At 31.7% G+C, this 26,640-nt stretch overlaps 1 protein-coding gene across 5 annotated transcripts in view; it reads right to left on the bottom strand.

The window, feature by feature from the left end:
* LOC145732562 (uncharacterized) overlaps nt 1-26,640 on the bottom strand; it is a 78,902-nt gene that overhangs the window by 25,015 nt on the left and 27,247 nt on the right. For 3 of the 5 annotated variants that reach the window (XM_081984903.1, XM_081984902.1, XM_081984906.1), the window contains one exon: nt 22,069-22,243. In XM_081984903.1, the coding sequence (XP_081841029.1) occupies nt 22,069-22,166 (98 nt within the window). In that variant the 5' untranslated portion in view covers nt 22,167-22,243. Of the gene's footprint in view, nt 1-8,724; nt 8,938-15,131; nt 15,285-22,068; nt 22,244-26,640 lie in introns of those variants that run through there. The other 2 variants (XM_081984904.1, XM_081984905.1) reach the window with 2 other exon arrangements.

Here is a 26,640-nt window from a genome sequence, read left to right as displayed (position 1 = left end):
CTCACGCATCTACGAGGCATTAAACAATTAAATGCAATTAGCCGCATTATAAACGTACAGGTCGTAAGTCTATAATAATATCGTATATAGCGGCTCTGTTTGCGATTGGTGATGGCCAATCACAAATTTGCTTCGCCGGATTCCAAATGGCGTTAAATTTGCTCTGAACGTGGCATTAGTTTTTATTACGATCGATTTCCTGTCGATTTTTTAATTTTGTTTATTACGTACGTGAGTTGATTTAGAAGTACCGTATAATCAGTTAATTTGTCATGGTTTGAGGGTTCAATATTACTTATAAAAATAGCAGAGCGAAATCTGACAGTATAAGCGAACTTCATTGAATTGTGATCAATATCAATTACACTCACAAAATGATGATTTAGAAGGAAACCCAAGAAATTTGTTTTTCTGGGTTTTTTCTTCTGGAACTATGTTTCTTTTTAACCATGTGGGTAAATTCAAAGAACATATTCACTAAATGGTTCCGACATTTTATAATTATGCGGAAAAATCTATCATCATAAACACTCCTACCAGATGTCAGGGAGAAGAATCGTTTCACTTGGTGGTGCTTACCACCACATCCACATACATATGTATAGGTATACAAAATGCAAATATCTGCACTAAAGATGATTTTACTTGAAAAGGTCCTAAAAACGATTTAACAAAAGATGCGCAGGTATAAAACGTAGAAATTGAAGAAGTTCCAGGTGTACCAAAAGGCATCATGTTCTGCAACTCCAAAGGTAGACTTCAACAAAGATGAATTGCAAAGAGTCTCTTTCGAAAAAAAAGATAAGGTAGAAGTTAAAAAACCTATGAATGCAATAATCTCAAACCTTCAAGCCAGCAAAAATGACAGAAACTGCAAACCAAGTTTCAGTGGAATTAACATGAACAGAAGGCAACTTGTAGTGGCCAACGAATCTTCGGATGATGTCGTTAATGCATGTATTCCACAGAACAAGCAAAATGTTAACAAACATCACCACAACAATTCGATTCTGGTCTATTATTCTAAAAGTACCCTACTACGTTCCTAAGTGAACATGTTGTCTGATGGTCTGAAACAATATTGATCTGAGAATCGAAAATAAATATCAGCACAACTAATCATCTTGTGGTTTCTCTGCACACTCAAACTAACAAATTATGACAAGATTAGAATAAAACACTTTCTATTTTGCACGTTTCACGCGCTACAAACACCTGCCATCCAAACGGATTGTAAACGCGACAGATCGTTGAAAGTATACTTCGTGTATCAATTACCGAAACCACATCGAACAATGTGTCCTTTAGACACACAATAGATGCACAATAATATTATTTAACACGGTGTTTGTTGTAATTATGTAACGACTATTTTTCTATTCGGGTTACTGCAGGAGTTCTTGAGTAATTACAGAAAAATTAGAAAAAAAATCTTCTCCATTGCTGATTTCTGTAAGATGATAATCGACCAAGACGATGTTTAAAATAAAATTATTAATTAAATAGAGCACCAAGGTGTCATGCAAACATTGTTTATGTAATGAAAATAGTTTTTATTCACTTTACTTCAAGTGTTTTGTTTAATTTAAAACATTTTCTTTAAATATGTTAAATATGTTAATATGAAAGGTTAGTGAAAAGTGATGAGAAAGGCGTTTTTGCTGTATCTCACCAAACCTAAAAATGTTTCATTAGTACACATGTAGTGTTATTAAAGTTTTACAATCACTTACTGAAAAAAAAAACATAATAGCAGGTATTGAATACACGTCATTTGCTAGCTGCTGATTTACAATATAAATACAAACTAGAATAAATAGTGTTTCATAATTACCAGACATATAATAGATGTATTGTACTATGTACCTTTCTACTTCCTGATTAATTATTGCAATTACTTTCTGTATGCTATAATTGGTATATTTATAGAAAAATTGTAAGTTTCACACAATTTAGTTTTAATGTAATAACATAGAAAATATATTAATTTAAATTACAGTAACTATGGAGTTAATTCTGATTGAGTATACAGGGTGTCCGGAAAGGTAGTTTTACAAAAGACATGTCGAAAAAAAGTTAAAACACTTTACAAAAACCATATAAAAGTTTACTTGATACGTGACAACAAGTTTTTGGTAATTTTCGACACCCTGTATTTGTGAAATGACAAAAAGAGACCATTTGTTATAATTGCAAAAGTAGTTGAAGTATGCAATGGTAGGTTATTTTAAACAAACATACTTTCAAGTCTAGCTCTTCATGTTACCGAGATATTGAATTTCAAAAAGTACTTTTTTTGTGCTTATCTCACGTAATTTAAGGTTCCTTGTTATAACTTGCAAAATAAAAATTTTCCAAAATCTGCACTTTTGAGAAAAATTGAATTTTTATACTTTTCGAAAAATCGTAGCTCTATTTAAATTCGCAGGAAATTCGTTCATTCATTTTAATTTCAGCTGTAAACTGAAAAACTTTTTTTTAGCTTTTCCAGTTTGCTACCATAATTGACAACTTAAGTTAAACCATTTATTAAATCTAGCACCTCAATTTGAGGAAACTTAGAGTAAAAATACAAACTTCTTATGGTAATTGGTCTTAAACTTACGATGTTTTCACGTAAAGTAAAATCTCCGTTATTAGCTTGACTAGAGATCTTCGTCCTTCCTTGAATTATGCAAAGATAACATCGAAAGCTTCACTTTCCTATTATTTAAAAGATTTACAGCCTTGCAAGTTCGTATCTGTAAATCAACGAAATTATTACTCGTTTGCGCCGTGAAAACATTCGTTTAAAACGAACTAAAAGGAAGAGTAAACTTTCCCATTTTGGGAAAAACTTACAATGTGGAAAATTACTATTTTGTCACGAAGTCAGAAAATGGACACATTTTGTGTAATTTGCTAAGACTTGCTAACATTTTGGTTTACTGAAAATATCAATTTACATTGAAACTCATTAGCACCAAGTACGCAATTTTACCCATCTAATTTAATTAAAATTGGTCATGGGACTCTTGTTACGTAGCAAAAACCACATTTTACAGATTTCTTGGTGACAAACTGGAAATTTTGTCATCTATGACTGATTGCTTGATTATTGTCTGGTTATTCAGTGTCTACTAGACAATTAACTGATATTGTTAGTTGATATTTAATAATTACGACAAAAGACACTTTTAGCATTAAAAAATAAAGGGTTTTCTTATCTTCATCACCCAGGTAGTATCTAATAGTTTTTAAAGTAGGCCTCAAGAGCTTTAAAACGCATTTAGATTAGAAGTAATCGGTCTTTTTGAAGTAAAAGAAACCTCGACACGTAACTCTATAAAAGATAAAAATGATGTATCTCCTATTGCAGATCACGCAAACAGTAGACAGCATGACAAAAGCATTCAAGTCACGTTAAAATCTCGCTTAATCAACGTGGGATGACATTGCTCCTGAAAACCACTTTAAACTCTACTACAACAACAAAACTTTACATTAATTTGCAGAAAATTCCTGCTTTAATGCTTTTCAACATACCGCTACATTGCACTAAAAAGGCGTAAACAGACTCCGGTATTAAGGTCGTTGATTAAAATACTCGAAATAGAAAAACAGCAGATACGAGATGCGCATACTAACTCAACATAAAAGCATTCTAGGGCATCATCCTCTGAGGGTTTAATTACCTCTCAACTGAGCCACGTGCGTGAAATTCCTCAAAACATCTAATTTAAACGTCTCGAAGGTATGCGAAGCAACCCGATAACCAATCTGCATCTACCATTAATAACGCAAATCTCGATTTCCTGGTAGATTTAACGATGCAAAAGGAGCACTGGTTAATTAGACACCATTGCGTAACGGTCTAGGTTATTTAATGACCAGGTTTGGAAAAAATTTTGTTTGGTTCCCCCAGGGGGGCCAGTTTGAGTGAAAGGCGATAATTAATGTAAATTTTGATTTCAGAAAGGTTTCTTGGAAAAAGTTCATACAGGAAGGATATATCGCGTGGTTGGTTTGCAAGTCCGCCGGTAGTTAACAGTAAAACGCATTAATTGATTGGTTGATAATTTGATAGATACAAACAAACATCCTACAACAAGAAAGTGCTTATTTGGAAATACTTTGATAATGATTTAGTCAAAGATTCTTATTTTAATACAAGTCGTTGAGCAAATTTAAGTCATTAATAGATACTAATATTAAAATTAAAAAAGTTATTATTAATTCTATAAAATACTCCTGAAAAAGCTCAAATTTTGAATTTATTTCAAAAACCTGATTAAAAAAGCGAACTTCATAAATGTCATGTGTCAGTCTGGAAAAAGCAAATATTACATCATATAATCATCATCATAATACTTATGACACTTGAGATGGTCAAATGACTACTTTATCCGACAAATTATGACAGATCGGTTTATCTTTTGAAGTTTTGTCCCATTTTTGTCTTGTTTGCACTCGTTCCTCTGTATGAATTGAAAGATATAGAGTAAGTCACTGTAATTAGCAGTGTAATAACATTATCGATAAGTTTCCTGCCAATGTGTTTCAAAAGTAAATTTAGTACTTCTCTGTTTTTGCATTAAAACAGTTTAACATTTTTTATAATAATTAAAAAGTGACAGCAAAATTTTCCAAATGACCGTGACTAGGTTAGGTTAAGTGTCAAATCAACAACACAATGGCCGCATTCGTTTTCAAGCTCTATGAAGCGAGCAGATCGTTTTTGACGTCACGATGACCTAATTTGACAGTTGGACCAATTATGCTTTTGCCAAAGTACGTCATCGTGACGTCAAAATCGCTCTGCTCGCTCCATGGAGCTTGAAAACGAATGCGGCCAAAAATACAATCAACTTACTATTTTATATTTGCTATAGACAAACAATATAAAATGAAAATTAGTTTTTTAAATGTTTTGTTTTGTGAATTTATTTTCTCATTTTTTATTTTTATTTCCTCTATTTTCCATTCCAATTTGTATCTTCGTTTATATTTATTAAAGCAGTTTTTATAATTTATAATTTATAAAAGCAGGTTTTGGTTCATATTTTCAAGGCAAATTATAAATGTCAAATTTAAAAAAAAAACGTTTGACACATACCTGGATGCAGGATGTTTGTTTTACTAGTTCAGCCATGGAGTTAATAAATCCGATTACTTCCGAAAATATCAGGAAAAAAACGTTTATTTCTTCCTGGACTTATTTGAAGAGGTAAAATGACTTATTGTACAAGTTAAATGCAAAACTTTGTAAAACATACAAGTTTATATAAATTGAACTCATTGGTCTTTTTAAGTTTCCTTGTGGTTATAGGTTTTAGCTAAATCAAGATCTTACCACCTTGGATGTCAACAATTTTCTAAGTTAATAGAAAATCTTCTACATTGGCTTCATTTAAGCTGATTGATAGCCTAACCATAGATATTTTGAATTACCAGGGTGAGTAAACCAACAAAGTTGTTTTAAAACCAATATGTACAGAAATTCCACTATAACAGTTAAAAACATATACCAAAGTGTTCTCGATAATCGTGTCGAGCCAGACAGCCTCTGGCCAAACATGCGGACCAACAAGATGCTAATATAATTTGACCTACTCTCGAAAGTTGCCCGTTAATCGCTGACATAAACAGAAAATCACGTCATTTGTCAGGTTTTTACCAGGTTGTGAGAGATTTCAGGTCCCAGAAACGATATAAATCAGACAGTACGAGAAAAGCTCTTTCGACTATTTGCGTTATTGTTCTTCAATTTCAACCACCTCATAAATCACGTGGAAATTCTCACATTAAACGTGTGTTCGTGTTGCATATCAAACTGGTTAAGTATTATTCTCTTTGTCCTAATTAATTAAAAAATTAAAATGGGGAAATTTCCATTCAGTCCGGTTTTAGTTGACATTGGTTTTAAGTATGTGAATCAACCTTCAAATCAAATCGACCATCCAACAACGATAATTACCCCTTGGAAAACGTGTTTAATTACGCATTATAATATAATCGATACTAGTTCAAAAGGAAAAACTGGTTCTGTCACTAGCTTGTTTGGTGTTTATATAACAATTAACGCCGTTTATAGTTTTAAAAATCTTATTTGAACGTTAACCTACATTAGGAAACGTAGTCGATTTTCAGTCACTATAATAATCGGCATAATTATAAAGTTAATAAAAATACTAAAAAAAATTGGGTCGGCAAATATTAACAGGTGTGTTGGTATGCACGCAATCGGCTCGGCACTAATTTGAGAACTAATGAGTTGTACGCATTATACTTCTTAATTTTCACTTTTCCGTTTTCGCCTGTCCTGCATCTTAAGTCAATCGTTGCTAATATTTAAATTCGTCTGCCAAGTGCTTAAATATATTAAGTTACGCTTTTACTTCTCGTATTCAACCCGGATCGCAACACTTTCGATGATAAATAAACGGATTCTACTACATTTTTGAGAATTGCACTTAAAAGTCACAAAAAAAAACACTTTCTTTGTTTAAGGTTTGTTCACCTTGGGTGTTAAATAATTTTGCTAGTTCCCATCTGTTCATCTTCAGTAAAAATAAACAATGAAGCAGACTAGACAGAAGAAACGTAAATTTCACAAAATTGTAGTGTTGTGCACTCGAAAACCTATAACAATAGGAAAATATCATTTTTGTCTCAAAGGAATGATTGGCAATTTTTCTTAGGTGACTGTGGAGGTGGATGGTGGATGGTGGAATGGAACAAGTCGACTTAATCAATTAGCAGAGTTTCAAAAATTGTTAATAAATCAAAATTTCACTTTGACACTCTCATTTAAATATAGGAAATCAAATAAAAATGACCATTTCATAGTTTAGTTAATATTTTTGGTAACATAAAACATCTAAATAGACATTAGTAGTTGTATAACACTGCTTTCTCTGATGACATTTCCTTTAATTAGTATAATAGACCAACTGTCGAATTTTAAGTAATTTGTTATGCAAAATTATTTAAAAAATCTAGTTTTTTAATTAATTTTAGTAAATGTTACGTGAGTAGACGTTTGAAACAAAAACAAAACAACTTTTGAAAATGGTACCCTTTTCTACTCCTACAGATCATTTGCTTTATTTCTCTAACAGTTTAAGCTGGATTTGTAGATTGACTTAACACCACAGCCCATCTGTCTAATCAATAAATATGGTTTATTTTCCTGGAAAACATAAACATGAAAGTGTTCCAAAACGTGTCAATCTGGATGACATGATGACTGAATTTTGTACTTAACAAGGTGTCCAATAAACGCCATTTTGAAAGTTTGCGACTTTGACACAAGGTTAGTGTAGATACAAAGACAGCCAAATGGTTTTTTCAAGAAAGGTAACGAGACCTGGAAAAGTTTCAACACATGAAATCCAGACTTCCAAAAAAACGACACAATGCAAAACAAGAAATTTAGTAAAAAATTTGAAATATAAGTTAGAAAAAAGAAAATGGTGAAAGAGAAAGAGGAAACGCACAAAAAGAGGAAAAACACAAAAAAATCGTTATAAAAGAAACCCTTCAGACATCTGTCTTCTTCTAGACTTTTGGATTGGTTGGTATTTGTCAAAAGATTAAGGATAACTTGTCCTTTATCACAATTCTCCCTCTGTGGAGATATTTTTCTATTTTAATCTTCATTCTATGAATTTTCACATATTTCCACAAATTTTCAATGAAATCCATTCCATAACATACAAGAATTCTACAGTGAAGACACCCTACTAGTTAAATGAAATCTTTGGTTGCTTTTGGATTGGATTAGAAAAAAAATAAAACTGCAAAATAAATAATAATTCTTTGGGGCAAGCAAAATGTGGGATCAAGGTACTGAGATATTTAATATTGTTAATGAAAAGGTAAACTAAGCTACTATAAAATAACTTGTAACTTGTAGATTATGAAGTGTTTGTTTTAAGGATTAAATACTCATCAGATGATAAGCTTTAGTTTCATTTCTAGGAGACCGAATATGGTTATTTACCTCTAAACATAAACTTACTATAATTTGGATTCGTTATGATACAATTTTTTTTCAGAACAGAACATCAAGTATTTATTTTACCTAGTCATGTATTGCATTCAAAAACTGTTATTTTACTGTTACTTGTTTAATATTTGATTAAAAACTATCTAGATCTTAATAATTAATATAACTTTTAACGTTTCAGAATAAACAATTTCATTCACATAGTTCCGCAATCTTTGAGTGAAAATTGCTGATCAGATATCAAAATTTATTGAAAATGATATCACTGATATTTTGGTTAAATTGGACCAATTCTAATACTTTTAATTGTTATATCAATTTTATCATATATGATGCATAAATATGCTAATTCTCTTCTGGGCAAATACATTATTCTGATCATTTGGTAATGTTTTTAAGAAAACAGGTGACAATCAGTAATATGATCATGATTTAGTTTAAAATTACCATCACACTTAAGTTATTAAAATGTGTGAAGAATGCACGTAGACCACATCTCATCAATGTTCAATGCAGATAACGGTTTACGGTTGTTCCCAGATTTTCTCATTCCAAAATAGGTAGGACTGAATTTGCATAGTCGCGGTCAAAGCCTTTTAATTAAGAAAACAATAAACCCATAAAAGCCATTAGGCGTCGTTCACACTACATCGCTACTTAAAGTACCAATAGCGGCCATTAAAACTCCACCGTCCTTCACGAACCAGAATGTCCTGTTCGAGGAACCCACTCACCTGAATCGTTCAGAAAACTCTATTATTCCAGTACGGGGAAGTATTCACATAATTTCACTTTTTGGAAGAAATAGCCGGCAGGAGGTCGCGGTCACCTGTTTTCACCGAAACGTACACCTGCACGTCCTTTTCGAGGCCGGCGAGATACCTGGTGAACGGGCGCCGTCGTGGACGACGTCACCTAGACAACTGAATGGTGCATACTACTCGACGGCGCGGTGCTCTAGGTATACGTCCTCTCCGCGGTCGTAGAAACAAAAGAGTTTTGAGTCGCGATACGGCCTTTGAAAGTCGCCGAACAAGGTTGGCAGATGTGGTAGCGATTTGAATTGGTTTATGATGATTGATATAGCAGAACGTTTACAGTGATCTATACAAAGCCAAAACGTTCAAAAATTAGTTTCATCAATTTAGAAATTACATAAAATGCGTATTACAAGCTTTTAGGCGATGGAGAAAAACATCAAACGAATAAGAAATTCCAATCAACAATTATTGAAGAGGAGTGAATTGTTCAGTTAAAAGGTGTAGAACAATGCTCGATTTCAAAGTTTTAGAGATAACCATTTCATAAATCTATCAACACAAATATTTTCTGGAAAGCTCAGTTCAATAGCTATCCATAGACATATAAAAGTCTTAAAGTAGTATGCTAAATAAGAAAGTTATTTAGGATTGAATAAAGAAGGAGTGCACCAAAAATGTTGGAGCTCTTTTCGGTTAACTCTAAAGCCTTCTAGGGACCAAACCCACAGAATGCTAAAAAGCACATGATCAAGAAGTAGGGAATGTTATTAATCCCACATGTACCTACATCTGAAAGTCCGGTCATTTAACTAAAATTACGTCCTTATCTTAATCAGTACAATATTATTAGTAATGATCAAAAGATTCAGATGACTAAGCTGAAGTCCGACACAAGGCAAATTGGTTTTGTGAAATATCCGCGATTTTGCCCCGAAAGGCGGTCAGCCATGTTGACATTCAATTAAAACGATTTGATATTTCTTTTAACGGTACTGGGTGTCGCAAAACGTGGCCTTTTTACGTCTCAATTCTTAAGGCCGTTTCGTACCATTTCTATAAAGGTATACAAATTTTCTAGACAAAATCGAATGACATAATTCGGGCATGACTTCATGTAACAAAAATAATAACGTTAAGGAAAATATCGATAGTGAGATAATCCAAATTGAATTTGCAAGATAAAAACTGATCTATTATTGTTTTTATGGCGCGATTAATTGTTCATGACGGCGGATAAACCGCAATCTTTAGGAAAATTGCGGCGACAACACCAAGAAGAAAGTGCGACTGAAGCTTAGCACCAATTAGCCAAATATCGACTTTTTTTAGTATAAAGTTTAAATACCAAAAACAGTTTTTTTTCTTGTGGCCACAACCCAAAATTTACCAATTCTTAAAAGTCCCACCAATATAAGCGGCTTTACATATTAAACCAAAACTTAATAAGGTGAAACTTTCTAAAATTTGTATTTTGTTGATTTCAGTTTCACGGTCAGATGATAAATTGATAGTGTTTTGTGTAACCATAATGCAAATCAATCATTAGATTGTCGTTAGTAGAAACTTGAATTTTGATAAACATGGTGACGCCTCAAGCTGATAAATGTTTATTTCTCATAAATTAATTAAGAGATTTAATTATATCAGGCCAGAGCTTTAAGCAGTAAACTCATTTTGCTCAGTTACTAAAGCTGAGTTGCAGCACAGACAAGTTTCACTCATTTTAAATATTAATTTAAGAGAATAGTATACTAAAAATCACAGCCGAAAAAATTGGCAGGACAAATAATCACTTTTTCAAAATAAAGCCCAGTAAAAACCACTCAAAGCCAAAAAATTTTCCACAATTGTCAGACATTTCAAGTATCCTAAGCCATCTAATTTTTTTTTTTTTAATTCGACAGAAACCTCTAAATAATATGGTCCAGTGTGACAGTGAGTGGTGGTCCAGTTTTAAATGTCAATAATTTACCATTGCATAGTCCATTAAAAAATAAGTTGACATGCATTATGTCATTTTCCTGAAAAATGCTTTCTAAGAAAAATACAGTCCTTCAAATTTTCGTATTTTTTGTCATAATTGTCAAACCGTTGTAGCAATTTTGATCAAATTTGGAACAAGCACTTATGAAATTAATACTTAATATGAATGACGTTTGCCAAAATTCTCCAGTAGCGTAGATACAGGAAGATGGATTGATTCTTTACGTCACTGGATATTTTGAAAAAAATTTAGTTTTTTTTACTTTACTTGTCCAATTTGACAAAATAAGTACCTCTTAAGAAATTCTGATTTGGAGCTTCGTTTAAGAGACAATTGAGTTATTACGTTCAAAGACTTAACTTAACTTAAAAATGGTCTTGAAAACAGTGAAAATTTACTTAAGAAGCTTAAAACATGTCTTCGTAGCCAATTTTTATAGTTTCCAGACAAATTGAAAAACTTTAGTTTTGAAAATTGACAGAAACCAGTAAATTTAAATAAAAATTGACTTGAGAGGCTTAAAAATTGTCTTTTGACCAGTTTTCACAAATTGAAAGATTTTAGCCTTGGCAATTGACTTGGAAACTGTGAAAATTGACTTGAAAGGCTTAAAAACTGTCTTTGTAGTCATTCGTTATAGTTTTCAGATAAGTTGAAAAACTTTAGTAGTGAAAATTAGGTTGTAGTCATGAAAAACTACTTTATCTACAATTTTTTACTACAAATTCACACATTTCAACCTTGAAAATGGACTTGGACACCAAAAAGTAACCCTAAACCAATGAAAAGTGACATCAAAGCTTAAAATTTCCATTTGAAGTAAGTTTTCATAATTTGAAAATACATTTCAATATTTTAGTCTTGAAAATAGTCTTAAATACAGGATATTGACATTACATTCATAAAAATTGACTTGAAGACTAACTTTTCAGGTTTGATTACTTTGCTTTTCATTTTCTTAGAACTCTGGACTATTTTTAGGGCTTTAAAACTGCTTTCAGCTAGGAAAATCGAGTTTTAGGGTTACCTTCACCAAGTTTTTGACATAGGAGACTTAAAAAACTATTTTTACATTTTCCATAGGTTTATACATGCCATTTCACGCTTAGTCAGTATTAAATTGACTTCTAGACGCTTCACTTTGCTTTAAGACTGAAAAATCGAATTTCAAACTTTATAGTAAAAGTTAAGTTTCAGACTCTTGATTGATGAAAGTAAAAAAAGTAAATTAGTCCAAAAATTCGGACTGTTACCAGTGTTTAATTGAATAAAAAAAATCCTGATTTATTTATTTATTGAAAATGACATAATGCATGTCAACTTATTTTTTGATTGGCTATCCATTGGTGAATTATTGACATTTAAAACTGGACCACCTTGTAGTTTAGTCATTTGAAATGGTTTTCACTCTTTACTATTGATTTGAATTGAATTGAATTTGTACGCAAAATTTTGAAATGTTCATATCCAATAAAACCTGACGGCCGTCAAATCAAGTTGATTTTCATGCAAATTATTGATTTATTACGGATTAGTCGACACAAATTATTGGGATTTGTAACGTCATATCAATTTTATTTGTGGCAGTTTTATGGTATAAATTTAAATTGTTATAATGTACAAAAACAATAAATTTTTTGAAATTCATAAAAACTTAATATAGGTATTTAAAATAACCTAAAAAACATGATAGCATGCATAGTCTAGTCAATTTTAACTCTTTCACATTTTTGGAAATTCTTAATTTGTGTTTTAATTAAGCTAGTTTAAATTTGTGAGTAACAAACAAACTTTTGCAATATCTCGAAAATGGCTTACTTACATAATGTCATTTCGTGAAATAAAATTTTGACAGAATGACAAAGACGACATTTTTGCCATGATTATCAGTTTGATTTGGTACTGTTTTTGGTTTAAACTGAAACATCCTATATCTTACTGTGATCCATTCTAAACAATTTTATGAATGTTTTGCTAGAGTGAACTGTTTCTAAGAAAAACGGTTACAAAATCTTTACAATCTATTGTACAGGGTGGGCCAAATTGGATGTATTTAAATGGGAAGTGCTCTTATTATTAAACCAAAAACTGATGTCGGTGTCTGAGGCTAAAATTTGATACAACACTTAATGACCAAAACCGTTAATATCTGTCACAGTTTGACAGAGTCGTACTTTTTTTAAAAACTTCCAGGTGCATTATTTTTTATTTCTAAAATACATTTCCAGTAGTGTGAATAGTTTGTTTCTATTAGACACGGTTTTTGAGATACGCACAAAAAAATCGTTAAAAAGAAGAAAAATTAAAATATCAAATGTTATATGCCATTAGAATGGTCAATTTAAGATCTTGCCAAAAAATGAAATAATATACAGGGTGTTCCATTTAAAAAACAATTTTTATGTGCGTAGCTTAACAACCGAGTCGAATCCTGTACGAAACATAATTTTCTGTCAAAACTCTCAAAAAACAGTAATTCAATCAAGCTTGTAAACGCAGACTGTTTAGTGTACTTTTCGATTAGAAAACCATAATACTATAAAAGAATTTTGAAAATATGTAATTTTCATATCAGTGATTCCCAAATTTCACATGCAATGTTGCGTGATAAATAATGATCATCCTTCCCCAAAAGTAAAAGTCAAGAAAACATCGAAAGTGGTCTATAATACATATTTCGCTTGCACTATCCACTATGCTTTGGTAATCAGTATTTACGTAATTACCCGCATTCAAAATCCATTCTATTGGAACATACAAAATGATGTAGCATTAGCTTTAATTTGATTTATGCAAACAAACTACCCTACAGAGCCGATTAAAAACTAAATGCAAATTAACTGCGATCATCACAAAACCCATTTCCGACCAAGGCTAGACACACAATTCCCGTTAATAATCGTTTTTCAAATCAATCTACCGTCGGTATTTTCTACTAATTGTTAATTTAAAACCGACCACTTTCGTTGTCGGGACTATTTCGATAAATGGGCGATGATGCAAATGAATAAAACATCACTAATAAAATTAATGCAAAAGCGAGTGGTTGATTAAGTCGGTCGTCCCGATCGACCGATCTGAAACCATTCGACTTTCAGTACGACCAAACTGGTAGTAGTGGTTTTTGAGACCTTAAATCAATCGAATAGTCCAAGGTCGGTGATAATGGTTTGTTGTGTTTAAAAGATTAGAGATCGGTGCATATAAATGTGTGAATTTGATTTAAAATCAGATTGTTAAGTAGTTTAACTTAATTGCTTGAAAGTTCATTTTATTGTAAAGTCTTTGAATTGTGAGTAAAAGTGTACTTGAGTTAAAGAATATTACAGTTATCAAAAAATACTACTACTGGTTATCAAAATACTAAATATTCTTAGAACATTCCCGTATGGATGTTTGTGCAATGTTTATCCATTTTCTAGCTGAAACGCTCAAAGAAAATGCATTCCACTCAATTCATATCAACCATATTGAAATATTTACTACAAATATTGAAAGCACACTTCAAACATACAAATTGGTAGTTATAGTGTAAACAATTTTAAAATTAAATTGCTTTAAACTGTTTTCTTTGAATTTTCTGTCTGGAACCCAATTCAATAAATTGTAAAGTGTATTAGCGGTAAATAAGACTTATGAAATTATTAATGCTTTACTAAATTAAACGTCCTGAACATCTCTGATTAAACCAAAATTTATGATCCCATACTTGCTTATTAAAACCTAATGAAGCATATAAGAACATGATACTGGCGATATCCGGAAATTTCTATTTCACATAGAGGAGAAACTAAACTAGGCAAATTACACTTCTTCAATCATGAGAACTATTTAATGAATAACACGTACTCAAAGGATTTTAATCTAATTAGCATAATTGGTTAAGAGAGACAAAGTGGTATTAACGTTATGATGGATAACCATTAAGGTGGTGATGGGTTAATTCCAAAACAGTGACAAATTCTGGAAGGACCAGTTTTTCGACCTAATTAACACTAATATAAAAATAATAACGTCCTCAATAAATGGGTAACGTCATTGAACTTGCCGCAAGTAAACGTGACCCGTTCCGTTTCCCCATTACTTTTACCGTTTCGCCAACAGCTCAAATCGTATTATATTATTATCTTTCAAGATACCAATCTCTTCTTCTGCAACACATTACGCCGATTACTATGCGGAAAGAAGCAAACCGCGACTAGTTTTTTTTCAGGGATCATGTTCAAGACATTGATACAAACTGTTACAAGATGAGACAAATTTAGTTTTTTCATTGAGATATTGAGAAGTATAGATACTTCTCAATAATCTCAAGGGGATTGAACAAGACCATAAAATACATTTGATGCTTCATGATATCATTCAGATGATCTATATATAGTGTTCGTTTGCTTACCATTTCCGGAATTTGAATTTAAAACTTTTTCCAAAAATCTTCATAACAATAGTTACAACACAGTAATACAGGTACACTACAGGCTTCAAATACGTGCAACACACTGAACATGTTAATGCCTATAGCAGAATAGCAACAAAAGTGGAATTTCTAACAAAAGCAACCATACAGCATATTTGAGAGTACTTAAATGTTGAAGCGTTTTTTTGACCACTTTTATAGCATTTTTGACACCTAAAATGATTTATAATTAAATAGATACAACATTTACCTGTGCTTGACAGATTTTACAAGCTTTTAAATATACTAATAACAAGAAACACACTAGTACCAAATCTAGAACAAGATTGTTATAAATATTGTAATGGATCTAGAACCATCTAAAAGATCTGCTTCCGCTCTTTTAAACGTTGTAAACGCACATTTGTCGCGTTTGTTTTATCTTAACGGTTGGCAGTCGTAGCATTTGTCCGGATTGCATGCAAAACTTAATAAAACCAAAGCAATAATTTGTAACTGTATATAGGAGATTGGATCACACAAATCAAAACTCATTTATTTTTAAATGTCCTTAAGAATTGGAGTAGAACGCAGCAAATGTAAATAATAGAGATCTACCTGCTGTGATTTAACTGTAGCTTCATTTGTAGATCAATCCATCTGTAGCAAGATTGTCAAAGTGAAAGCAAAACTCAGAGTCAAAGTTAAACGAAGGACTAATGTGTGGTTAATCATCCACCTGATCGACCAGATTTAATGATCTTTGTTTTTGGTTCTACTGAATATATTTAGGGTGGTCCAGTTTTAAGTGTGATAGCTAATCAAAAAATAAGTTGACTTGCATTATGTCATTTTTCTGAAAAACGTTTCCTAAGGAACTTACAGTCCTTCAAATTTCAATTTAAAAAATCGTTTTATAGTGTAAAACTGAACATTCAAGACTTGTGAGAGTCCAAATTTGTACCGAATAGTCTAAAAACTTGCTATTTACTACTAGGAATAGTCTTATAATTTGTTTTCTCAAGCTGCCATCCTGGTCGAGTGTCTGAAACTGGATTTCAAGAACTAAAAACACTCCGGAAATCAAGACAAAGATTGCATTGTGCATGAAACTCATTTTTTACTTCTAAAGATAATCTAAAAGTTGACTTTTAAAGCTATAACTGACTTTACTAGGACTAAAGAGAGTCCAAAAGTCTATTTTCAGGACTTCAATTGGTGTACAACTCAATTTTCTGGACTGGAACAAGTCTAGAAGTAAATTAAATTTTCGAACTATTTTATTTCTAAAAATTAGTTCTCAAGACTAATATCGTAGCATTTGATACCAAATTTTTTTACTTTTATTACTGAAGAAACTTGACTTTTGGAAATATTCTTAAACTCGATTTTTCAGTCTTAAAAAGCACTAAAAACAGTCTGAATTTCTTAGAGATACTACAATTTACTGCACCTATGATGAGTGTAATGTATAAGTCAATTTAATACTGAAGAAGCTGGAAATAACATTTTCAAGACTGTGGACAGTGTACAAATTGGCTTTTAGACATGATAAGTCAAAAACTTTGTAAAGATAGTCTTAAAACTCGATTTGAGGTACTGAAAACAGCCTTAAAGCACTACAAACAATCTAGAATTTTAAGAAATACTCGAACTTTTAGCACTGAGGTGTCTAGAAGTCGATTGAATAGTGACAAAGCTTGGAATGCCATTTTAAGTCTATGAAGAATGTGAAAATTGTTTTTAAGTTTGCTGTGTCAATAACTTGGTAAAGATAGTCTTGAAACTCGATTTTCCAAGCTGAAAGCAGTTGTGAAACACTAAAAATAGTCCAGAATTCAGAGAAAATTAAAAGCAAAGTTAAACGCAAGAAAAGTTAGTTTTCAAGACAATTTTCATGAATCTAATGTCAACGTCCTCTATCTAAGACTATTTTCAAAACTAAAATATTGAAATTTGTCTTAAAATTATGAAAACTTACTTCAAATGCAAATTTTAAGCTTCTGATGTTACTTTTCATTAGTTCATAGTCACTTTTTGGTGTTCAAGTCAATTTTTAAGGTTTAAATGTATGAATTTGTAGTGAAAAATTCTAGAAAAAGTAGTTTTTTATGTCTACAAGTACAAATCAATTTTCAATATTAAAGTCTCTCAATTTGCATGAAAACTGGTTACAAACACAATTTTTAAGCTTCTGAAATCAATTTTTATCTTTTCTCAGTCATTTTTCAAAACTAAAGTCTTTCAGTTTGTCTGGAAACTATGAAAACTAGCTTCAATGATATTTTTTAAGTTTCTTAAGTGAATTTTCTTTTTTTAAGACAATTTTTAAGTTGGGTTGCGTTAGTGTTGGGTTTTTGAACGTAATAACTGAATTATCTCGTAAAGGAAGTTTCAAATCAGAATTTTATAAGAGATAATTTATTTTTCATTGTAAACAATGAAATTAAAAAAACCACCTTCCTGTAGGCTACTGGAGAATTTCATAATGCGTGTTCCAAATTTGATCAAAATTGCTCCAACGGTTTGACAGTTATGACAAAAAACTGATTTTTTTAACAGAAATTTAAAGGACTGTATTTTCCTTAGAATGCATTTTTCAGAAAAATGACATAATGCATGGCAACTTATTTTTTAATTGGCTATGGATTGGTGAATTATTGACATTTAAAACTGGACCACCCTGTATATTTAGAAGTTTTAATAAATTTTGGGAGTTAAATCATAAACACAAGTACTTCAGTGCTTCAAGCATATTATTTTCCAATAAACTTTGTGTAACAATAGCTATTATTGGCGGATTTAAATTGCAAGGAGAATCTGGCTTTTGACAGGCTACAGAGAGTTGGATTTGTGCACAAATCCCTAAAATTTGCAAAATTGCCTTTAATAGCAAACCGTCTCTGAAAGTGGTTTAAAATTGTACTTACATAATTAATGTAATAAATGTTATTTTACTATTTCAGTAAAGCACAGAATCGACTAACTCTACAATATACAGATTGTTCCATTTAAAATAATGGAAATGTGATTTTGAACACAAAATGACTACACTTACAGTACAGCTTTTTATGCAAAGCAACAGTTGACTGTACATAGTAGATCATAATCAAAATATACAAGGTGTCCCATTAACAATAATGGAGATTTGTGGGCTTTGAACGCAATGACTACACTTGTTGCCAACTTTAACTGTAAATGTCTCAAAAACTGTACCTAATTAAATTTTGAGTGTGATACAGGAAAATGAGTATAACTGACTGAAAACAATGTAAGGGGTGAATTAGAATTAAGTTCACAAACAAAGACCAGGAAGGGCCTTCCGGTCGTCCAGACTTAAACCTTTTTAACTTTGTTATGAAAAAACTTACCTAATCATTGCGCGTACAAACATGAGTGCACTATTTTATAATGGCAATGACACAGTCTCACGAATCACACAAAAAAATTTGAATTTACATCGTACACTTGTTCGGGCTATAAACAACACCAAAGTCGCGTTTCGTTTGTTTCACAATCGTGACAATCTCCTCAACGGTTCTGCCCGTGCCCATTCATACAGAATATACCTGAGGGGCCCCCCCCGTTACGGTCCACCTGGACTTCCAGGGCCGGATTCAATTTCAAAACTATATATTTGAAATTGGCCCGGATGGTCGCATTGAATTTGTTATGGGGTGGGTCAATCCGTTCTTTATGGTAGCGCAATGCAGTCGCTGCGAATCAAATCGACGACGGTGTTCTCTTGTTGCCTAATTTGCAGTTTAATGAGAATGAAAACTTGTTTTCTGAACGAGTAAACATTAATGTCGAAATCTGTCAGTTTTGCTTCAGAATGGGGTTGGGTAATTTGGTGTGCCAACAAAAATTCAAGCTTAAATGAGATTTTTTTTTAATTAGTTGTATGCATGTTTTGCTGTTTTTTTTTTCATTATGTTATGATTAGATTTGGTTGATTTAGTTGGATTTCATAGTGGATGATAGAAGTAGGTAATGCTAGTACTACCAAAGTTACTTAATTCTTGAATGTACATACGTAAAAGCATGTGCGTTTACATTGTAATGCATACAATACGTTTCCTTCACCAATTTATCTACAACTACTTGTCGTAATTTCTCAGATTTTCGGCAAATTTACTATATGAATACATAGTGTCCCAACTGTGCGTTAACCGTAGATTCTACAAGTAAAAATAGAACAAAAAGTTTCTGTAAATTAATGCTTTTTAGTGCTTTATAAGGGAGCTGCAGCTACAACGTTTCAAACTACCTGAAGATGGTTTGTAGATCAAAACTGGTTGCAACAAATACTTGTCTAATCAGGTTAAGAGTTTTAACGTTTTTTTAAAACACTATTTAAACTGGCTGGAGGTAAGAAATTGGGAAAATCTCAAAACATGAATTTACTAATTTATCTAGTTTCTACCTGATCGGTTCATCAGGAGCGGAGCTCTTCCTTAATGTGTATCAATAATTTAACTAGGATCATAACAAAGTAATAAAAAACTGAATTTCTCATGTCATTCCACAAAAATCAACTTTTTAATCGAAATCGATTAAGCCTACTAGCCAGCAGCTGTTTGTATATATTTTGTATATTTTTAGCACAATTTTTGTGCCAAAAATGGTTTACCTACCAGATTTACAGAAAGAAGAATTAAAGACAAAAAAATGCACCAAAATTAGTAGATATGTGTGTGCCAAAAATTGTCTTCTACCAGAATAAAAGATGAATTGAAAAGACAAAAAAGAAGAAATTGTCTCAAGCAATAAGGGTTTTTTGCTCTAATTTCTTTTTTGATACAGGATATGTTCAATTAATCCTAAATAACCTAATCGAACTCTACCGAAATAATCTTTTATCAACACCCCCTAAAGTAATTTATTATTAATGTAACGTTGTTTCTACCTGGATAATTAAAGCACCCTAAAGACAGGAAATGGAGCTGCCTACATGAATAATAAGGAACATAATAAATCATGTCGTGAACATAAAACGAGTAGTGTAAATTACCACAAAGTAAAATAGATTTATCTATTGCAAAGAAGGTTTAGTTAAAATAAAAAAACCCTAACAAGGATCTTAATTAAGTATTTACATACAAGTACAAGTGTAAAATATGAACTAGACCAATTACAGATAAATGGGATATGCCTCCATAAGTTTTTTAATTAATTTACCTTATCTCCTAATTTTATTATACCTATATCCACGAGTATTGCCTCTGTTGTGAATGTCAACATCATTTCATCTGAAGATAACCAAGTAAGCCAAAACAATTTTGTGTAGCAACTTTTGAACCCCAGATTAGGTTAATTTGCAAAGAACAAGATGATATTCTCGAAACAAAAAATCAAAGACCGATCCAGTGTTTGAAATAACGTACAAATAACAAGCAAAGTTTTGAATTTTTAATAATTACAAAGACCTGCTCTAAAAGCAACCGCTCTTTTTTAACAGAAAGAAGATTTTAACAGAAATTTTATTTCAAACATGGACGTCATATTGATTTCTAATTATTTAGATTAAATTGTAAAAAAAAACTATAAATCATCAATATATAAAAACTTAGGCTTAGCCAAAAATCGTTTAACCAAAGCCAGTTTTACTCTTTTAAATGTCTTATTCTGACAGTTTTTCTTATCTCCTAAAGACAATTAAGAACATTATAATTGTTATTTTTCAGAGAATTTTCTTCATCACTACTGATGTGTTTTCTTCTGGAGTTATTGTATTTTACTTTCACTAAAAAAACCTTCTAATGTGCGTTTTTGAAAATCTAAACTATCTTGTATTAATTGATGTTATTACAATAGATATTATAGAAGTATTTCTTCTGAAAATTTCGCTTTTAAATTATTGAAAATCTCATTTTGTAGTTGTCGCAACTGCAGACATCTCTTAAAAACGATCAAAATCATAAACGTGATATACTTATGATACTACTGCGACACAGCTGCATTAGCAATATTGGTTCTGTCATCCCTACACTGAAAAAGGACGGCTTTTTCAATTTGCATATCTTTTACATGCATACAAATTGGCTTTTAGTCACTATAAATAAAGTACGTATACCAAACAACCAAATCTGTGGCCAAATCCAAATACAAGTTACCTTTTCGAGGATTGTTACGCCTAAAATTCACTTTCTCTCGGTGATGTTAGGTAACGACCGTTTAATAACTAGTCAAGGAAGACGGTACAGTACCACCGTAATTAGATTCGGACACTTAATTACCTAATAGCCGTTTGATGGTTTTAAAGTGGCAAAAATCACGCACATGCCAGTTTGGCCAGTTGGTAACAATTAATATGCGGCAAAGAAAATCCAAAGACGAAAAAAATCGAATGCTCAAGGTTCTGGGTTGCCGCACGACTTCTCATTACGGCCACAGCATTCCTGACAAGGTAAGTTAGCCATTTTTTCTTTACTTACCCCTCTTAAAACAAGAGACCGACGTCAAATAAATACAGGCCTAATTATTTTAAACGACCCATTGTGAAGCGAAACTTAAGGGCATTGTTTATTCAGCGTAGGTTTGGGATCGTTGTTTTTGAACCGCATATTTAACGAAAATATAGCCAAGTTTAGAAATAACTAGACTGTTTTTTAATTGGATTAGAAAGAGGAACCAAACACACCACTATTACCACGTGGCTCCTATTGAAAATACCCTAAAATGTCATTAAATTTTAGGAAATGAGTGACGTAACAAGTGAGAAACACTATTAATTTTCACCAATTTGAGCAATATACACATGGTGATATTTTTTAATAGCCATGTCACTCTCTGAAGAAAGAAAATGTTTGTTTTCAACACCCTGTATCTGTAGAAAACCAAAACTTGCACATTTTTGCAAGTTTCTTGGTGCTGGCTTTATAATCAAAAACTGTAAAATGTGTTTTCTTCCACTGAAAAGCTATAACAAACTTACCTGGTATTTTTCGAAGCTGTCTCGTAGCTTTTGCATGATGAAAGACAGTAAGTGCGCTTTTTCTTCTTTTTGAGACACAGGACGTTCGCCCCCAACATGGCCGATCAAATTTACATTATCGAAGTCACATCATTACGAGCTCTGGTCGAATTTACGGCAAAACGCTGATGATTTCCTAGAAACGGAAAAAAGACATTATACCCCGGAATTGGTGCTATAAAATGTAGAAAGTCATTCAAGCCATACGGAAATTAAGCATACTTATTTTTGTTATGCTTACAGTTTGGTGTCAAATTGGTTGGAAAACCAGTCCAATTGTAATTCAGCAGTGAATTAGTAAGTTAGTGAGTGTAATTACTGTGAATAATTGAAAAATTAAGGTTACATTAAATGTAACGTTTTTTCTAGAAAATTTTATGGAATCTATTAGTATTTGATCATCAATATTTCATTTCGGTCAAGCTTTATGGAACAGTATTACTTACCAAATGCTGGTAACAATTTCAAGGAATTTTATAGTTTTTGTTTGCAATTTAATAAAGCTGATTATCAATCATTCAGCTAACCTAAAAACCAATAGTAACTCAGTTGAAATATCAAAGATTCACAACAGCTCTCTGTCTGTATACATCAGGATTTTCTATATAATTAATTGTTAATTAAACTTGTAATGACTAACGAAACATTCATGGTCTACATATCGTAAAAAACTGTTATTATAAAGATATGCTTCTTGGGATCTTACAATTATTGAATCAGACTTCAATACACCTTTGGAAGTTTTGTTTTGATTTTTGAAACATCTTGAATTGCTGTTATTCTAATGAATAGTTAAAAAAACTCGTATATTAAATACAAACAGGTTGATGAGTATACAAATACGTTCAATAAAAATCGGTTAAGGTGAACTGGACTGTAATAAATAATTTAAATGGAGGCTTAACTACAGTCAATTAAAAATGCAGTTGACCGTCCATCAACAGTAATTACCGCCCATAAAAACAATAATACTTGGATGTGTTGAACACATTGAGAGCAGTCAAATGGCCTGCCCATTCGTTAGATTTCACGCCATCCGACTTTTTTGAGAAAAAAATCACTTATCAAGTGTGGGATAAATTTGGTACTAACAGTCAGTAAGTCAATTTCTTTATTTAATACTTCATTCAAAAATAGCCAGGTATACAGTTTGTTCCAGGTACAATAATTGTTTAAAAGGATAACATAAATATGTTTGTCTTAGTCATACTCTTGGTGGTTTTTATAAGCCATATTGCCCACAAAAATGAAAAACAAAATAAAAATATGTCATATCTTCCTGATGTTCCTTGAGATTCTATAGTACCAGGAATCTCACTGGTAGAACGACTTTGACTCAATACTTACTCTACTAGTACTACCAAATTCCAAAGTTTAAAACTGTGTTGAATGATTGATTTTATTTATAAGAGTGTAAAAAAACTGTTAGTTGAGTCACTTTCTAGTTTCTTCTAGGAGAAAAAATATATTATGTCGATTATTTCCTTCCTATCAATTTTGACCAATCGCTATCAAGAATTAGTATAACAAATGTAAATTTTAAGTGGAAAAATCACTTAACAACTGTTAACTTAGCTGTCAGCAGTTTTTCCGGAAAAAAATTCGAAAAAATGTCACACTCCTCACAGCAAGATAAAGAATAGTTTCTAGCTTGAAAGTTATTGTTCTTATTAATTATTGTTCTTATTGTTTTAATTAAAATAAAATGTTTACTTAACTCAGGAAATAATCTTACCAAATATCCCTCGTGCATCTAACTCGTTTAGAATACTCGTTTCTCGTCTTCGACTCGGATGATTTTTAAAACCACTATCGCTCATACTATTTGTTAAAACAAATTACTTAGAAACTCGTTTTTTCCGAATTTTTCCGGAAAAATTAAATGCACTAGGGATATTACCCCCGAAAATAGACGTGTTACCTGTCAAAATTTAACTTCTGAAGCTATAAAGTACATATAACGTAGTTTAACACTAATTTAAATGCTTTTCAAGTGACACGTTTGTAATAGATTAAATTCAGTCCTAAACATACATTCGTATGTCATAACTGCCAAAATTGAATTCATAGACCTGTAAACAAGCATTACATTAATATGATTGGTACTAATTGTATTGCCTGCCCTAAGCAATGACTTGTAGTTTGATGGAGTGGTATTTGACAGTTTACGACAGATGGAAATATGATTAAAATAAAGAGATACCACGTCATGACTGTCTAATTTATTTTCTATGTGCGTTTTAAGACTTTTATAGTATAGCAAATGAGTAACATTTTCATTAAAACTACAAATATAAAACTATTTTGTTACTCTCTTCCCAAACAGCCAATTCAATTGATATAGAGCACATCAATCGCAAACCTCAAAAACAAATTAAACAAAATATTGAATTGATGTACTGAATATACAAGGTGTTCCACTACTAATCTGCGTTTATCACCACACCTCATTTTGAGCACACTTCGTTTTATTTACGATACTTTGTGAACAGATCTCCTAAAACCCAATTTAAGCACAGTAGTAAATTGTAATTAAACTATCGTTTCATTTAAGTCTCTCGTAAAACAGGCTTTTATTACCAACTCAAATTATTTCAAAATGGATATAAAATCTTGAAATTTATAAAATAAAAACGTTTTTGCTCTTTAAGTAGTAGAGACTTGCATAACTACTTGTACAGATGGTTCCACCTTAATTTGCTTTGATTAACGACCAACAATTAAAAATTTTAGGTCACACATAGCCGGCAATAACAATTATTGTTACATAATTGGTGGGGACAATAACCAAACTGGTTAATTAATATTACAAGGGGTCTGGTATCGAAATTCGATGCGCCGTGAATACTAAAATCGCGTTATGCAAGTCTGAACGGTCGAATTTTATTAATTAGATTGGCTCTGTATAATTTCCCAAGTAAATTACGGTATTGATGATTAATGCTGCCGTTTAATAGATAAATTGTTCAAGGACGAAATGCTCGGATTCTGTTCCGACATTCAACAGTTCGAAACGACCTTCTTTCTGTTGTTGTCGTCGTCTACTGTAAATAAAACCTGCAATTTTTTTCTTCATATCTTTATACTTGTGTAATAACTAGTGTACGATACATATTACGCTAATATTATGTTGTCAGGTATGCAGAATATCGCCTTTCCCTTATTCAAAATAACATTCGCTTAGACTTTAAACACCAGCCAACTAGAGCTGAAAAAGCTTTCATAGCAAATAAGATGTTGTAATTTTCGAATTTCTTTTTCTTTCTTTAATCTAGATAACGATTTGCCACTTTAATTGCTCCTCTTGCCGCTAATGCGAACATAAACGCGTAATTAAAGATCATCGGCCAAGACGAACGAACTAAATTCTGGTATATCCGATGGCTTAATTGTGCAATTTTCGTTCTCTGCGACCCAAAAAAGTACGCAAACCGCACTTAAACATATAATTATGTACGACCGACTTCGAACAATCGAGATTAAATAACAATCTGGGTTTGGCCCAAAGGTAATCTCCAGAGTCTGATTTTTGTTCAGAGATTTTCATTTCATCTCACACAAGACAAGATAATAAGTGGTGGACGAATTCGATGTTAATTTATTGATGTTTAGTTCTTTTGCACATACATTATTGTGCAGATGTTATAAAGGCATATTTAAACCACACGATGGTTAATATAAAGTTTCTTTTTTGCGATCTACCAAAGGCCTTTGACAGCGTTTCAGTCAACATTTTTGCCTTACTGTTAAGTAAAAACATTATAATTTCTCTCTGGAACCTTAAACTTAAAGAGATTCTATCTGGAAATTCTCATGAGACTATTCTTGGGCCTTTGCTCTTTATTATTATGTATAAACCAAAAATCTAACTTTATAGAAAAAAACGATGATTTACTTTCAACTTTTGTGGTTCTTGGTAATTGAAAAACATCGTTTTTTGTAGTGATCGACTATTTTGGTCCAAGAGCTTTACTTGAACAAACCACATTAGTGTTCCTGCTCGTATTTTTTAAACCAGAACTACAAAACAAGGAATACTTTTACATTGAATACCTTTAGAAAGGTTAAATTGAGTTTTAATTTTCGTCCATTTTAGATTCAGTTAGCTCCTTGTAAATACTTCAAAATAAGTTTGAGAGTATGTGACCTAGTAATATTTAATAAACAAGTTTGTAAAACTCGATATTTTACGTCTTACAAGATTATAATGTTTAATACAACCAAACCTTTGTTGATGCACTTTATCTGTACGCTTATCTAATCGAATTAACGAGCTGAAACAAAAGTAAAGACAACTATTTAGGTAGGTCATACCAATTTTAACAAACATTGCATTTTTTTAACAATTCACAAGCATTTGGATTTTATCATAGAAAGTCTTCTGTTTGATCTAAACGAAAACAAAAAAACTGGTTCTCATTGTTTAGGCTGGTATTACACAGATTATAGGAAATTGACCTGTCAGTTGCCAATATAAAATCGTTACACAACGAATCTACTATTGCCTAACAAACTACAAGTATTAACTTATAT

The sequence above is a fragment of the Ips typographus genome, linkage group LG8 (assembly GCF_016097725.1).
Source record: "Ips typographus isolate SLU linkage group LG8, UJ_Ityp_2.0, whole genome shotgun sequence".
Taxonomy (NCBI): Eukaryota; Metazoa; Arthropoda; class Insecta; order Coleoptera; family Curculionidae; genus Ips; species Ips typographus.
This window is presented reverse-complemented; position numbering and strand designations above follow the sequence as displayed.